The sequence below is a fragment of the Neodiprion lecontei genome, chromosome 2, assembly GCF_021901455.1.
Source record: "Neodiprion lecontei isolate iyNeoLeco1 chromosome 2, iyNeoLeco1.1, whole genome shotgun sequence".
In the NCBI taxonomy this organism is placed as follows: Eukaryota; Metazoa; Arthropoda; class Insecta; order Hymenoptera; family Diprionidae; genus Neodiprion; species Neodiprion lecontei.
In genome coordinates, this window is record NC_060261.1 from 7519912 (window position 1) to 7535284 (window position 15373).

The 15373-nt window shown below is 36.9% G+C and overlaps 3 protein-coding genes and 1 long non-coding RNA gene across 6 annotated transcripts; 2 read left to right on the forward strand and 2 right to left on the reverse strand.

The window, feature by feature from the left end:
• Nucleotides 1-564: 564 nt before the first annotated feature.
• On the forward strand, nucleotides 565-2290 carry LOC107225863 (39S ribosomal protein L12, mitochondrial). Its single transcript, XM_015666457.2, has 4 exons — nucleotides 565-725; nucleotides 962-1202; nucleotides 1382-1516; nucleotides 2080-2290. Exons 1-4 carry the CDS (start codon nucleotides 664-666, stop codon nucleotides 2194-2196), a joined length of 555 nt encoding a protein of 184 aa, XP_015521943.1. The 5' UTR covers nucleotides 565-663; the 3' UTR covers nucleotides 2197-2290.
• A 279-nt stretch (nucleotides 2291-2569) lies between these two features.
• Nucleotides 2570-8519, forward strand: LOC107225865 (pyridoxal-dependent decarboxylase domain-containing protein 1). Its single transcript, XM_015666461.2, has 10 exons — nucleotides 2570-2825; nucleotides 2944-3129; nucleotides 4001-4417; nucleotides 4627-4908; nucleotides 5054-5125; nucleotides 5238-5474; nucleotides 5638-5982; nucleotides 6062-6347; nucleotides 6494-6751; nucleotides 6876-8519. The coding sequence occupies exons 1-10, from the start codon at nucleotides 2760-2762 to the stop codon at nucleotides 7133-7135; spliced, it is 2409 nt and encodes an 802-aa protein (XP_015521947.1). The 5' UTR covers nucleotides 2570-2759; the 3' UTR covers nucleotides 7136-8519.
• Nucleotides 5184-6181, reverse strand: LOC124292767. The gene is made up of 2 exons (XR_006902674.1): nucleotides 6054-6181; nucleotides 5184-5967 (listed from the first exon to the last, which is right to left on the reverse strand). It is a non-coding gene; the product is annotated as an uncharacterized LOC124292767 (long non-coding RNA).
• Nucleotides 8300-14996, reverse strand: LOC107225864 (hepatocyte growth factor-regulated tyrosine kinase substrate). Of its 3 annotated transcripts, none has more exons than XM_046730605.1 (11): nucleotides 14822-14996; nucleotides 14606-14690; nucleotides 13214-13289; nucleotides 12913-13101; nucleotides 12308-12582; nucleotides 12142-12217; nucleotides 11097-11279; nucleotides 10592-10953; nucleotides 10138-10451; nucleotides 9750-10051; nucleotides 8300-9616 (listed from the first exon to the last, which is right to left on the reverse strand). In XM_046730605.1, exons 1-11 carry the CDS (start codon nucleotides 14856-14858, stop codon nucleotides 9194-9196), a joined length of 2322 nt encoding a protein of 773 aa, XP_046586561.1. In that variant the 5' UTR covers nucleotides 14859-14996; the 3' UTR covers nucleotides 8300-9193. The 3 variants fall into 3 exon arrangements, with proteins under 3 accessions (XP_046586561.1, XP_015521945.1, XP_015521944.1); XM_015666459.2 differs by having other exon boundaries at nucleotides 8300-9640; nucleotides 11097-11276; nucleotides 14822-14994; XM_015666458.2 differs by having other exon boundaries at nucleotides 8300-9640; nucleotides 14822-14994.
• Nucleotides 14997-15373: the final 377 nt, after the last annotated feature.

Below are 15373 nucleotides of genomic sequence, written 5' to 3' on the forward strand. Positions count from 1 at the left end.
GTTATTTTGAGAACGGAAACGAAAGCACGTTGTATAAGCCCGTTGTGAACTATGAATCAAAATATACGGCCGAAAAACATAAATTTTGGAATGATTTTTCCAAGAGGAAAGGGAAGGAAAACTACAAACTCATACTCACAAACTTCCAGGATACGATATGTATGACATTATATTACTAATATTCGATGTAGTCTACAATGGGTGGTACAATATTTTAAATGTCTTCCTTGAATTCTTTGTGGTACAGTTAGTCCAAAAAGGGAAATTTGAATCGATTTCGAGGCAGAAATTTCCCAGCTCCGAAAGTTGCAAAAAGAGGAAGATGAGCCTGTGTTACGTTTTTCAACATAGATATGGAAATATTCATTAAATTCTAAAATTTTTGGAGGTGAAAATAAGCGTTGCGTTACACTCTATATTTTCCACTCCAGCCTTGTTAACCATTTGTGAACTGAAGATATAGGTATATTCAAGTCAATGACTTCAGTGTCGTTGTTACTCTGTGTTTGGATGGTATAACTTCTTACGAGTCGTATCAGTTTTCGATGGTTAATTTCTGGTCTCTATACTGTGTGGTTCACGGCGGCTCATTGCAGCGGTAGAATTGGTGTGATTTCTATTTCGTAATTACTTAGTATTCGGAACTTTTCAGGCTCTGAAGATATGAATTCCTTACGTTTGGTATTTCGTCAGAATTTGCGGCAGCTACGGCAGTTTCACAAATGGTAGGCCGTTACTTCAATTTTCCGCAAAACTCCCACGCCGTGTAGCACGATTCGATTAGCCAACGCTACCTAACCTAAGTGCATTCGCCCTTAACTTATTGTCTTGCTAATAAAGTACTATTACACTAGCAATACGAGCATAACATCGATCCCTGATTTCGCCGACTATCTATATTCAGCTCCGATTCATTGACAACGTTGTTTTAACTAAAAAATTTACGCGTCTGTTATTTCAGTGCTACGACTCAACAGACAGCAACATCGGCTCAACCAGTTGAGCCACTAACAATTCCTGTTCCTGAGGGTGTGGACAAGCCTGTGAGCGCTAAAATTGACAAAATAGCTAATGACATAACTGCGTTGAATCTTATTGAGGTTGCAGAACTTAGCGATGTACTCAAAAAAAGGCTGAACCTTCCTGACGCACCCATCATGCCTGTTGGTGGATTTGCTGTTGCACCTGCTGCTGGAGCTGAAGTCAGTACTCATTGATAAGTACAACACTTTACTGTGGTTTGAATAATCTAAAAAGTTCAACTATAGGATAATTTTGAGGAAATTGGAAATTACAAGATATAAACCACCATTTTCATTCCTAATTATTACACACAACTCCTTATATACCCAGTAGTAACTTGTTTGTTCTTTCTCAATAGGACGGCGACGAGGGGGCCGCAAAAAAGAAAGTACAAACTGAATTCACAGTAAAACTTATTAAGTTTGACGAAAAACAGAAGGTCGCACTGATTAAAGAATGCAAAAATTTGTTGGAAGGGATGAATCTTGTTCAGGTAATGTCCCAATTGATGTTGTCAATTTTCATTGGTTCTATGTGGTATTTGGTTCCTCATTTCACCGAGCTTTAGTATCGAGGACCAACTTTCTTGTGTCACTTATTGTATGTCAACAGATGCTTTGTTTTACATTACGTTCTTCAAAAACTGAATCCCATTTGTGTAGAGAACTTCTATGGTCATTCTGCAGCCAGTTTCGCAATCGGTATCAAAATTCTCTAATCATTTCCCGAGGTGTATTCAAACCGTATCTTGGCCACCTGTGTTATCTGCTGTCTAGGCTAAATAAATGATAATGATAGCATACGAAACTGGTGGCTGCGAATTCATTAGAATCCACCTTGGTAGTTGTGTTAGACATGTCTTTCTAGAACCCACTGAGGTGATTTTTGCTTTCTTCAGTTTCAATTTTTTTACAAATGTGATCTAATGAAACGGTTCTGTTGACAGCTTAATATTCAGCATTGACAGATTGATAAGACATGAGTGATTTAGCTCATGATGTTGAAAGATAATAAATATTAATTAGCTAGCATTATTAATAATTTATTGTACCGCAGGCAAAGAAGTTTGTGGAAAGTGCCCCAACAGTTATCAAAAGTGATATTCCAAAGGATGAAGCAGAGAAGCTCAAGGAAGCACTGGGCAAAGTTGGTGCTGTAATTGAAATTGAATAAATTGTTGAGTAGAACGAAACCAAACACAGAAGACAATTTGTAATTTATAACCTAGACTCTTAGTAATAAATGTACATTAAAATAATTCAATGTATGTATTGTTGTCATTATTTATTCCTAAATTAGTCCTATTCCCAATAAACCGTTATTTCCAAAATCAGAAATGAAAACCATTTTTATGTGACGCCTGTATCTATACACAATACATATAATTCTATCTTCAATACATTCATAAGAGTGGGACTGTTTGTCCATATAGCAAACGAAGTATGTCAAGTCTTTTGTGATATCGTCCGTATTTCCCTCTTTCGTCTGCTACGTAGGTGTCGATAATCTCACAAGCGTATATTTAGGGTGCGCGTAATTTTATTGAAGGAACAACGTCCAATGAGTTCCTGTATAACGCAAGCTGACCCACCGACGTAGAGTACATTGAGTACATTGAACATTTTCAGGCTTCGTCAAAATTACCGGGTCCTGATTACGTTCTTATCAAGAGTAATATTCAGTGCACGGGGCATTAGCGGAGGTGTTTACGCCCTTGCGCCACGACTACTGCCACGATGGCCGAGGAGGTTGACACAAACAGAAAAGCGGCGATGGAAGATATACCGCAAAATTCTTTCGAGGTGGGTGAAATGTGAAAAAAAATCAATCAAAAGTGAAATAGTGTACCGTTTTATTACCTGTATTTTTCCGTGTCAATATCAGAGTGAATTATCAACGTTTTCACAATGATTCTGACAGGTGACCGCTGCAGCGGAGTCGAGAGACAACGAAGTAGGTGCATTAGAATTTCAGGCCTCGCAAGTGATTTCGAGGCTTGAAGAGGCCGTTGAAAGGGCAGCCGACGGTGGCGGGACGACCTGGAATAATCCTTCGGGATTTCTGTCTCAGGCAAAAAGCCCTGAGGAAATATTGGCCTTGATTCAGGTGAGATTGCACTAGCAGAAGCCATTGCCTTGACGCGATTGGTCAGTTTTGACGGCGCCCCTATTTCAATTGGTAAATGCTGTTGGAACCTGAAGTGCTCGAGCGTTGATTGCGCGCTTTCGGCAGATGCAATCATGTTTATGATAAAACCAAACTATACCGCCACGTTAGCACGGTTTAGCACACAATGATATGTCGTATCAGCCGCATGTCCTGCATGCTGCCACATTGAGATGAGCACATGACTATATTCTCAGCCATATTCCACATTTTCTTATAGTTTATGCGGTTCATCGAAAATGTGGAAAGATAAATAGCTTTGCTCGGATAATGCGAAAGATCCAAAAAATTCAAATACGCTGCGGTGATTTCTTATGAATAAAAATACCATAGATTAGTAATGCTTGTTTTCATTGATTTCGGTATTATACAATATTTCCTATTAAGGTATCATAAAATCTTCAACGGATCAAGTACTTTCAGATATAATGTTTAAGATCAGTACACATGTTTTTTATGTCAAAGGTTCGTTGCGATCAGACTCATCAGAAGATTATCTGATGGCAGAAAATATATTTCTTCAAAAGAGTTATATGTAGTAAGAAAAGTACTTCATTGTTGTATTTAAAAAAATCTCAAATCAATATAGTAACATAAAACCTAACAGCTTTTCTGAAGAATTCTGCACCTTGATATTCGTATGAATATCCAAAAATAATGAGCTCATTATTTTGTTATCAGCGCTGTATGATTTAATTTTGCACGGATGTTAGAATAATTTGTTTAAAAATTTCTTCTACAAATCTCATCTAACTTGTATTAATTTTTACTGCATTTCGAATGTAATTAAGCATGTATGTTGTTTACATAGGATTTGGTGATTCACGAAGATGCGCCAGTACAGACAACCGACGGAGAGAGTAACGAGCCTCTGGCAAGCCAATTAACGACTTTACCGACGTTAACAGATGCTGCAAAATTGTCACTTGTAGCTAACAGCGTATCTGCATATGCCGCTGCATTGCCAAGAGCACATGCACAGAGACTGGCTGGCCGGCTGGCTGCCGATACTACAAGATGGCTCAGTCACATTTTCAGGTTCGTCGACTGCGCATCATCGTTCCATGAGGACCATTTAGAGGGATTGGTCAGAGTGGCTAGACTGGCATTGCATAGAAAATATCCAAGATACATAGAAGATGGTTTTACAGCACTGGCGGCCTCTCCCCCATTAATTTACAGTTCAGTTGCAGCTCCGCTTGGAGTCGTCCAACATCTGTGTAGGCAGGTGTGTAAATATGAAAGTAAACTGAAAATTTATATCGAAGCTTGTACGGATGTTAAACAGTCCAGCTGAATACACATTTGAGCGATCCTTTCACAAAAGTATATAGCTAAACTAATCTCAAATTTTTCACTTATATACTAAATAATTCGTAAACTTGATTCTAAATTAAAAATGTAACGGAATTAAAAAACAAGTTATTTATCTTCTAGCTGTCATTACCATTGCATTGCATGCGTCCAATTCCGCATAACACAATGTTTGGATCAAGGCACAGCATGGATGTGTCTGCTCTTGAACGTCGCTTGGCTGAAGACAGTCAATCAAACAGCGTCACTCCATTACTAGTTTTAGCAGAAGCAGGCTCTATGTTGACTGGGCACTGTGATAATATTACTAGGCTAAGAGAAATCTGTGACAAATATAACGTCTGGCTGCATTTGAGGGGGCATTCGCTAGCAGCACTCACTTTAAATAACTCTACTAAGGATTTGGTGAGAACTTTAGATATTTTAAAGTATGAGTAACGATGGTCAAAGTAGTTGTGAATGCAGGAGTTTACTAAAGTACTACACATTTTTCAAAAATTTATTTACACTTTTTTTTCAAATAATGTAATGTTTACTCTTTCTATTTTAGCCTGCGAAAATTGCTGACAGTGTGACGCTGCCTGTAGGAACTTGGCTAGGAATTCCATCACTCCCTGTAGTAGTATCCTTTCAATTAAATCATTCTAGATACGTCAAGGATTTCTTTTTTTCCAGAAAACTACCAGGGCACAAAAGAAATTCTACTACATTTCATCCCTTAATCTTATAAATAGACATTGTACAGGTTGACTGATACCAAAGGCGGTCGGCCAACACCCAGAGATACGACACTCTCGTTGGTGTCAGGTCTAATGTCAGACTCGTTATCACGACGTCTACCGACGTTACCATTATGGGCTGCCTTACAAGCACTGGGTCGAGATGGGATTCAGAATAGATTTAAGCAGTGTTTTTTAGCAGTTGAAGAACTCTACAATAAAATCAAGAAATTCAATTGCATCAGGTTATTGGTAATACACTGATCCTTCATCATTTTGTTGGAAAAAAATTGTCACAACTCACATATTGTTAAATGCATTACAGTACCTATAATTTCATTCAATGAATTCTAACATGAAAGTATGATTTAAATTATCTTCTCTGAGAAATAACTACTTTAGGGATTCCTTCTAGAGTCAAACACCAGGTGGAGAAACCGGATCGTACACGATAAATGAATTATTGACGAATCCGATTGGGAGTCCTCAGTTGTATGAAATAGTGGCCAGTTCCCTAGTACTGCAATTTATACCTGCAGATCGTGATCCGCAAGCAACGGAACGCGTACCGCCTTATTATGACAAATTGAATTCTTGGCTCGGTCAAACTCTGCCACGTGATGTTGAAAATGTGCAAATAGAATTATGCGAAATTGAACAGCACGGTGTTGCGATCCGAATCTGTCCTATAGAATACCCAGACAAACCTCCGACGAGCGAGGATATCGACAATGTTGTTGCATGCCTGGAACAGCAAATTGTAAGGGATCTTGAATAACGTCTACAATCATATAAAAAGAATTATGTTTTCGCATATTGTACATGTTGCACCTCTGCAGGAGATCCTGTTGGCAACTGTTGAACACAAAGAAACGTTTGTGAAGTTGGTCTCAGAAAATGATTCTCTTCATTTGGTTGATATGGCTGGTTGGGCAGGGTTAGGTGGAGTCCGATATGCTCCTCCAACATGGGCCAATGTCATGACTGATCAGGCCAAAGATGAACTTAACAGATTAAATACACAGTTGGTGGAGGCACTAAGAAGCACGGATGCAGCATTCTCGTTGGGTGAAGGTGCCGATGGCTTAGCTTGTGTTAGATTTGGCATGGTTACACAGGATACAGGTACATCTTTATTTGCGTGCCTAAGGAAAAAAAATGTATTTGTAACTATGCAAATATCTATCTAATCTATCTAATAAAATATATATCAATATAAATCATATCATGATCAAGTGACAGTTTTCGCAAATGTTCTATGTGGATTTCAGATGTTGCCGAATTATTGTCATTGGTATTGCAAGTTGGTCAGGAAGTTGAAGCTAGTTCGAAACTATTGGACACAATGTCTGAGGTAGTTAAGAGAGGTATAGAAGCTGCGCAAACCGATTTGGAACGAGAAAATGCAGAGAAACTTTGGCAGGAAGGGATTCTAAGACATGTTCCTGTTGTCGGAACTTTTGTTAATTGGTGGAGCCCGCCTAACAAAGAGGCAGGTGTAAGAGGTCGAAGTTTAAATTTACAAGCTGGTAAGTTAATGTTGAATAATTCGCAAATTGTCACAGTTGAAAAATGGTCAAATTTACCTTACCCGAATTACTGAGAATATCAGTTTTCATATTTAAATATTTGTATATTGTTATGAAATTACAGGCGTTGTTGAAAGTACAGAGAATATATATAAGTACCACATGCAATTGCAACCAAATTCGACTAATAGTAATGGTTCAGGGGCCAGAACACCTCCACAACCGTTAGTTCAAACTCCAGTCGGTGCTAATAGTCAGAGCCACAGTCGGTCGTCCAGCCATTCTAGTCTACAGAGTGGTAAAAGTGTTTTGTCAATATCTAATACAGCATGCGCTCAACCCCAGGTCAAAGAGGAATCAACAGAGCAAGCAGCAAGCTCGTAGTGGATTTTATTAATTTCAATCCCAAGTGTAATTATGTAGCAGCTTCCGAGCGAGATGTTCCTTTAAAAATGCGTTTGAAAATAAAACCACCTTAGCATTACACGGTGTTTTTACGTAACAAAATTAGTCACATATGTTCATTTTCGTGCAAGAAAGGGTTGGATTAGTTTGGTACGCCCTAACGCAATGGCGATGGCAGACACAATCGTGATAATGGTATAGATGATAATTCTTAACAAAGTATTGAAATTTCATAGTATAATAACTTGAGTGACGATAAATTATTTTGTGAAAGAACATGCCGTTTAGAAGCTGGTCCCCAGATTTAGAGTATGCCTATATATATATTTTTTTTTTCCATGCGTCACTGTTCGAAGTACTCTAATTTCTAAAATCGCATACTTTAAATGAGAAAAATTTTAAAATGCCAAGAAATGCGCGAATTTGCGCGAATAAAATTTGCCTTGTAATAATTGTAATGAATAAGTCAAATAATGTAATTGACAAATTTCTGTACATACAATTTATTTGTGATTGACATTGACATTTGATATCGGAATAATAATGTAACATAACTGGAATAAACAGGTCCAGTTAATTACATTAATTGATATTTTATTCATTATTTTACCAAGAAAAGCAAACCCATAGATTTGAAACCCGAATTGTAAAATGGGCATGAGTGTTGAAACCCCTCAATACTTCACTATATAAGGAAAATATCGTTTTTTGTTGATCGCATGCCTTACTAAGTCATAGGAATCACATCACAATTCGTAACTCAATTAAACAATGACCCAGTCAGCTGAAAATTAACTAGTGCCCAGTAGGATTAAAATAATTTGCATAGTTGTAAAATGGACTAAGATGTTAATCTCAGTAAACAAGTATTAGATACATGTATTATTTGAAAATTAAAATACATCATTTTTCACTTTATAATAGTTATACGATCTTTTATCACACTAAACTTGCAATATTCAGTATCAATCATCCCGTATATATATGCCTATATGTATATATATGTAGTTCGACACTGTTATGATTCTAAAGCACAACGTATGCTTAATACATGTGATATAACATGACTCAATTGTGATTGTTTCAAGTATTAATATTACTTTTATTATTATTGCATTTTCGTGGTTGTTTTTTTCTTGACAGGTTTGTAACATCATGTTCTATTGATTTTAATCAAAGAATTCAGTGAAACAAATCGAAAAACAGGAATATAATTCAAATCTCACGGCGTACTATGTATCCTATGTAGCCTTGCTTCAGTGGAACAAAGTAATCATTTAACCAGGAACGAAAGAAAAGAACTTCTGCAATGTTAATTACTTATTAATATGTACGTAATTTCTTTGAGTATATAATTTGGATTTTGAAATATGAAAAAGATTAGTTAATATTATACTGAAATTAAAACATTGTTGTTGACAGATGTTCACAATAAATTACGCTCGTATGTATATTTATGTACCGAATTGTTGTAACAAAGTATTGCTACTTAATAAAATATTATTGAAAAATGATAAAATCTTGCGTAGTTTTCTTCTCTTTTTTTTATCCATCTTTCTGAATTTCATAATTCCGCAACTAGTCGATATTTGGTTCAGTGATTTTTTTAGCGGACATTGTTGAATAGAACCAATGTAAAACTAGACAAAAAATCGAATACGCACAAGAAAGACATTAACGTTTTGTTATTAACGTGTGCAAAAGCTTTGGGATTTTATTTAAAGCTTTTACCGAATAAAACTAAAATGCCTATCACGGCAAAAAAGCGTTATGCACATACGTTTTTGGTCGGCGCTAATAAACCTTGACAATAACAGCTTTCATAAATGTGTTGAGAATCGAGATCGGCGTATTTTGCGTAACAAATGTTTAAAAATAGAACAGCTCTGCAATCTAAAATATCACTTATGTAATATAAACGTTGACCAATAGAGATCGCTGAAATAAATGGATTATACGTACGTGTGTCAAAAAACAAATATAAATGCTTGGATTAAATCTTTTAGAATGTTTTTCTCTTTCTTCAACTATTCGTCATCAGTCGAACGAAATTAATTCAGCTGTATCAGGCTTTTGTTCCTCTTTTTGCTTTGGTGGCGACTGAACATTTTCAGGAGGAGCTGACTGCACAACCGATGGTTGGTATTGCATGGCCGGCGGTGCTCCTTGACTTGGTCCTATTTGTGGAGCGTTTTGCATTTGAGGTATGCCAGGTCCTTGTTGTACCGGGGGCTGTTGATTTGGCTGCATAGAACCGCCAACAGTAGCAGGTGGACCTTGTATAGAGCCAGTAATTTGGGGTGGCAGACCGCTATTAGAAGATTGGGGTAATGGCGGTCCTTGCGGAACAGGCACATGACTCTGTGGGCCTTGAGGCCCCGAGATTTGACTTCCAGGCCCTGATTGTGGAGGCATATGGCCAGGTGGACCCATTTGGTGGCCACTTGATTGTTGGAGTTGCTGTAGAGGCGAAGGTGCAGGCATCTGGAGAATTTGAAATATGCGTAACAGACGAAATTTGACTGTCCAAGTCACAAAATATCGTTGACAATGATCCTTATGATAGTAATACTACTTTAGTTACTTAACATACCATTCCTGGTCCCGAAACTGGCATGCGCCCCATACTTTCTCGGTTCTGAATAGATTGTTCAGGTGGACCTTGTTGTTCTGGACCTCCCATGGGGCCCATCATGTGAGGCGGAGGACCCATCGTCTGCATACCATAACCCGGGATCGGGTACTGATTCATCGGCGGTTGAGCGTACATGTATACTCCCTGATTTGTTGGAGACATCGGATTGTAATTTTGCCCAGGATTTTGATACTGGACATGACGAACTGGAGAGCCTTGGGCAGGTGGACCCATGAAACCAGGCACTTGTTGATAACCACCTATTTCAACAAGGAAAATTAATAAACAAGAAGGATACAATTGGTAATTCATAATTGGTAAGACAATTTTTCACGATTTTTTTTACCCAGTATGTACTGCTGCTTTTGTTGTTCTTGGCGCATCTGCATTTCCCTTTCCTGTTCCTGAATTCTTTGAAGTGCAAGCTGACGCTGATATTGTAAGTATTCCTGTTTCTTTTTACGCATAATTTCCAACTTGTGAGCCATTTGCAGCTGCCTCTGTCGCTCAGCTTCCTCAGCTTGCCTCCTCAACTTTTCTCTGTGCTCCTCTCTTAATGCATCCAGTGCTGCTCTCGCATCTTTCATTTGGGCTAATTTATCCTGGAGTCCTTCATAATACACCCGACCGTCGTCTTGTTCCTGAATGTATCGAAGCAGCCTTGAACAAATATTCACAGTTAGAATCGGATCGCTGTTTTACTTGCCAACCCGATTATGTACATATAAACAAATATATTCAACCACGAAAATAACGAGAAAGAATTTAAGTAACAAGATAAAATGTTGTTGGAGAATTACTTTGAGTGCATGGCTGTTATATTCATAAACAAGGTCTGCACAGAACTGTCATTGGCGATCGATCTTCCCCTGGACGAGTTACTTTTCATTCTGTTAACAAAAATCTCCACTTGCGACCTAAGAGCGGCAACAAATTCTTCCATCTGAGTATCGATTTCTCCATTCTGCTGCTTTGTCATTATTATCTTTTGCGGCATCGGGCTACTTATGTTGGGTGCGGATGGACTAGCCACATCGGATCTGGCACCATGTTCTTCAATCCCAGTTTGACGTTGTTCCCAGTATTTACGATTAAGGTATTTTGCCAATTCAGGATTAACTTCCTCCTCCTCATCTTTCATTCTGGATGGGCTGGTACCTTGCTGTTTTGAAAAGATCGAGATATACAGAGTGCCTTCCCAGATCTTTACTTCTAACATTTTGGTGCCGTGTCCTTAAACTTTATAAGTAGATATTCAATCAAAGTTAATGTAAGTATGATGTAAATCATTATTTTCAAACTAACCGGTGATGGTGGTGGAGAATAAGCCGCTCTGGACAAAGCTGGTATAGGATTAGTTTTTAAGGAACTTGTAACGCGTTTCTTTTCTTTTTCCTTATGTTCAGCTTCACTTTGGCTCAGAGCAAGAGCAAGTTGAAGTTCCTCTTCCTCTTGGAGCTCTTCAGCAGTTTTGCGTGGTGGTACCTGCTCCAGAAATGGGTTTGCAATTAAATCGATGTATTATTGAAACACCAGAGATTGACAGCACACCAAATCATATCACTATAAGGCGCTACTTGTGGAATAAATTGTAGTTCTTTGATTTACAATAACTACTATTACATTATAAAATGGTTCATCGTTTGAAGTATTTCTACGATATCTTGGGTTTAAAAATTTGTTGGATTTTTTTAAAGGATTATTCCTGTGCCTGTTCATCATTAATGGGATACTTAAAATTCAGTTCAATCAGTTCATTCACATGGGTACGGTATGAATTGATAAATTGACAAAGCTTGAATACCTCTTTTAATTTGACAGATAAAACGTCAGAAGACTGTCATTGACTAACAAATGAATAATGAACAAATTATCGCGATTACCTGGTACTTGATTGAAAATGATAAAATAATGTCAGTTGATTTATCGGGATAAAATTGCAAAACTAGGTGTGTAATTTGATGGAACTACTGATTGTAATAATAACCTACTGAAAATAGTATGCTCCTAACACATTGATCTTTCATTTGTACCTGTGTTGTTAGAAAAGCCATTATTCTAGTAATCTAATTATCAGGGGCATTGTGAACGACTCACAAAACCTAATGGCAAAATGAGGCTGAAGTTAGCAACGTTAATGTAATGATACATTAGGTGAAACATAATAAATGCGCAATTTTAGAATGACTTTCAAGGAGTTGGCATTTCAAAATAAGAGTATGTTTTAAGTTGAAATGGAGTTTTAATGATGAGCGAAAACGTGATAAGAATGAAAACCTTTCTTTCATTGATAAGAAATTGGTATAATCAATTTCGTAACAAAGACGGTTTAGCAAAATAATAAACTTACTTGTTGTTGTTGGGCTAGAGAGCTACTCAGATATTCAGCTGGCAGATCAGTTTCTTTAGGAACCCCAGTAGTCGGTCTACAAAAACAAAAGGACAATGCGATTACTTGGATTATTGATTGATCGGAGAAATTGATTGAACTTTGAAAGACTTTTGATAATACTGACTTGTTGACTTGATCATAGCAAGCTTCGCAAACTCTAACTTCTTTTTCTATACCAAATTTCGGCAAGGTCGATGTCTTGCTGGAGCATTGGCCACAAAATACTTGTCCGCAAGCTCGACAATGGTGTTTCCGCTGTACCATGTTAAAGACCACTCTGCATCGGTGACATACGTCACCATCGGCCCATTCCGGTGCTGTATCTGCGCTGAACATTGCGTCACTTTCTTTCAAAGTTGGGAATTTATAATTCTCAGCTTTCATAATATTCACTGTATCCTAGAATAGTGAAGAGAAGAAAACTAAATAAAAATATTCCACTGCGCAGCATCATAACTTTATGAAAAATGTACCTGAATACTAAAACTACGAATGAGACTTTCAGACAGAGGCTCCTCAACACACAACAGACAAGAACTGACTGCATGTTATGATAGGTTGTGAATCATTGTTTACTCATATTCTTATCAGTTAAGTGCATAGATTAAGGAACAAGTTGAATACTTTGCCCAAAAAACGCCTCACTGTTCATGTGCGAATGAGCCAAATTGCAAAGTAAATATTTTATGTAGTATCATCAGAAGTGCGAATGAGGAGTATACAGCGTACCTGAACAGCTCTATACTTTGGGCTGTTTCTAAATGCGAAGGCCCAGGCTTGAATCAACTCTAATATCTTTGTTCGAACGTCTTCATGCGGAGAAGTTTTGACAAGCTCTCTTAGTTGTTCCATATACTGCTTTGTTCCAATTTCATCGTGAATTAGACTTCCGCAGTTCTTTACACAGGACTCAAGGACCTGTCCGGCAGAAGACAATTGTGATTATTGGAAGGTAAAATTTTTTCGAATATATTTATTACAGATAAGCTTTTTTTTGAAATTTTATTTTCAGTCATCATTTCTCACTAACCAATAATCCAAACAGAGCGATGTGTGGATTTGCGTTTGTAAGCTTCCTCTTTATGGCGCCGAGTGCATATTTGGGCCTGAATGAAATATTATAAATATTTACTGATCATTGTTTTATTAAAAAAATGTCGATTACAGCTTCAATAAATTGAAACATTGTTAGAGTATTTTGTATCATTTTTATGTTATAATACTCTAAACCGTATGTAAGCATTCAAATTCAAATCGGCTTCATCTCCCAAAAGTCCATTAAAATAAACATAAAAAAAAACCCAAGGTGAGACAAATATACAGTTAAATCGTGATAAAGCTCATTAAAGTATAATTACATAATGTAAAAAAGTTGAGAAAGAGAAAAAAAGAAACGTCAAAGCTTTCATCTTGAATAGAATTTCATTGAAACTTGAAATAAGTGTGTCCTGAATGCAAACAGAATTAGAATATTATCTAAAAAAATGTTGACTCGAAATATTCATATTTCAGAGTATACATTATATAAATATTTATTAGGAAAAGTACTTCGAGCGTCATATGAAAACAATGATTTATACAGAAGCATATCTTGTGACAAAAGATTGTAAATATACTACAAATGGTAAGGGATGTATTAAGTAGACTAATAGATAAGAACTAAACATAACAGGCATTAGAAGGAAAAAACCTGCTTGCTAATATCAGTTGACATAATTGCTGGTAATTTTTTACCTAATATGAAGAATAATTAACTCGCTTGAAAACAAAACAATTTATAAATAACAGCATTAACTTACAATACACGATTGCTTTTAATTATAAGTGAACAAGAGTTGTAAATTGACTAAAACAATTCTGTCACGCGATCAAGTGTTACAAAATTTGGTATGGGACACACGGATACGTGTTTGAAAGCTTCTTGGGAGAAACAATACATTGTTAGTAATGACAGGTGTTAAAGAGCTTTTTCATTTTGCACTATATTCAGATTATATTCTCTGTCAACCTTTTAACGGCAGGCATGGTCGATATATCGATATATCGACCAGCAGCTGGGTTGGGAATTCTGCATAAAAAATCGATAGAATTTATTTATAAATTTCAGGCCTAATGAAAGGTCGATTTTAATTTACATTCCCCTGCCGTTAAAGTATGTAACAGGTTTTGACACAGTAGTAGCTGTAAGAATCAGTGTTTTAATTGTTCTAAAACCCTTACATGTGTATGAAGATTGCAAAATGAACACATAGAACGAAAATGGATAATAAGAACAAAATGAAATAAGGCGTATGGTAAAAGTATGAAAAGTATTTAAGAGTTACGAAGCGCGGCTGCAAGATACCTATCGGTACATACGTGTACCCGTGGATTGTGATTTTGTAGGTTAAGTTTGATAGAATTATGTCTCCTATATACTCACTGTACGTCACCCTGTCTTATGAGATCGCAGATTTGTAAAATCGTCGGCCAGTCTGGTTCAAGCCGCAAGTTACTCGTAGCTTTATCTAAGCGGAATAAAATGGTAGTGAAAAAAAACTACGTAGAGATATAGAGGTATTGAAAATATCTAAGCGAAAGCATAGAAGCTTCTCTATCACTGACGCACGGATTACGTTTTTAGCTCGACGATACTTACCAAGTAACTTATCAAAGGGCGACGAGCTTCGGAACATTCTACTACACGAAAAATTGTTGTGTTTCTTCTTCGCAACTTAATTGTTTAGCACACACTGTTAACCAACTTTTGCTCACTTAATTGACTTCTTCTGACACTACTGTCCTGGAAATGTCAATGATTCGTCATCACTATTCTAGTCAAACGTAGATCCGTGAATATGTGTGTTTACGTGCCACCGGCATTCGGACAATCTCATTGGTTGATTCTCTTACAACACTCGGCCTGATTGTTGCGATACAGCATCGGTCTGATTATGAGTCATTTATTTTCGAATTGTCGGTAATTGAAACCAGATTTTCAAATAAATCAAACACGAAAATACTAAATTAATTTCCCTCATGCGTTTTACCAATTTACAAAGAATGTAATATGTGATTGTGATATTGTATAGAATGATCAAATAAGTTACCCCCAACGTGCCTGACGACTTACAATTTTTTTTTAACGATAAATCGGTATTGGCGTGACCTGAATTATCTGCAGGACAGTTTTTAAAATTCAGCATACGAG

Excerpts from the sequence above, each read along its gene's own strand:
- LOC107225863 (XM_015666457.2), top strand. The coding sequence starts at position 664 with ATGAATTCCTTACGTTTGGTATTTCGTCAGAATTTGCGGCAGCTACGG. Across the intron at positions 1,203-1,381 it reads CACCTGCTGCTGGAGCTGAA|GACGGCGACGAGGGGGCCGC; the intron begins GTCAGTACTCAT and ends CTTTCTCAATAG. Across the intron at positions 1,517-2,079 it reads AAGGGATGAATCTTGTTCAG|GCAAAGAAGTTTGTGGAAAG; the intron begins GTAATGTCCCAA and ends ATTGTACCGCAG.
- LOC107225865 (XM_015666461.2), top strand. The coding sequence starts at position 2,760 with ATGGCCGAGGAGGTTGACACAAACAGAAAAGCGGCGATGGAAGATATA. Across the intron at positions 4,909-5,053 it reads ATAACTCTACTAAGGATTTG|CCTGCGAAAATTGCTGACAG; the intron begins GTGAGAACTTTA and ends TTTCTATTTTAG. Across the intron at positions 6,752-6,875 it reads AAGTTTAAATTTACAAGCTG|GCGTTGTTGAAAGTACAGAG; the intron begins GTAAGTTAATGT and ends ATGAAATTACAG.
- LOC107225864 (XM_015666458.2), bottom strand. The coding sequence starts at position 14,858 with ATGTTCCGAAGCTCGTCGCCCTTTGATAAGTTACTTG. Across the intron at positions 14,691-14,821 it reads GCCCTTTGATAAGTTACTTG|ATAAAGCTACGAGTAACTTG; the intron begins GTAAGTATCGTC and ends TATTCCGCTTAG. Across the intron at positions 13,290-14,605 it reads ATAAGACAGGGTGACGTACA|GCCCAAATATGCACTCGGCG; the intron begins GTGAGTATATAG and ends TATTTCATTCAG.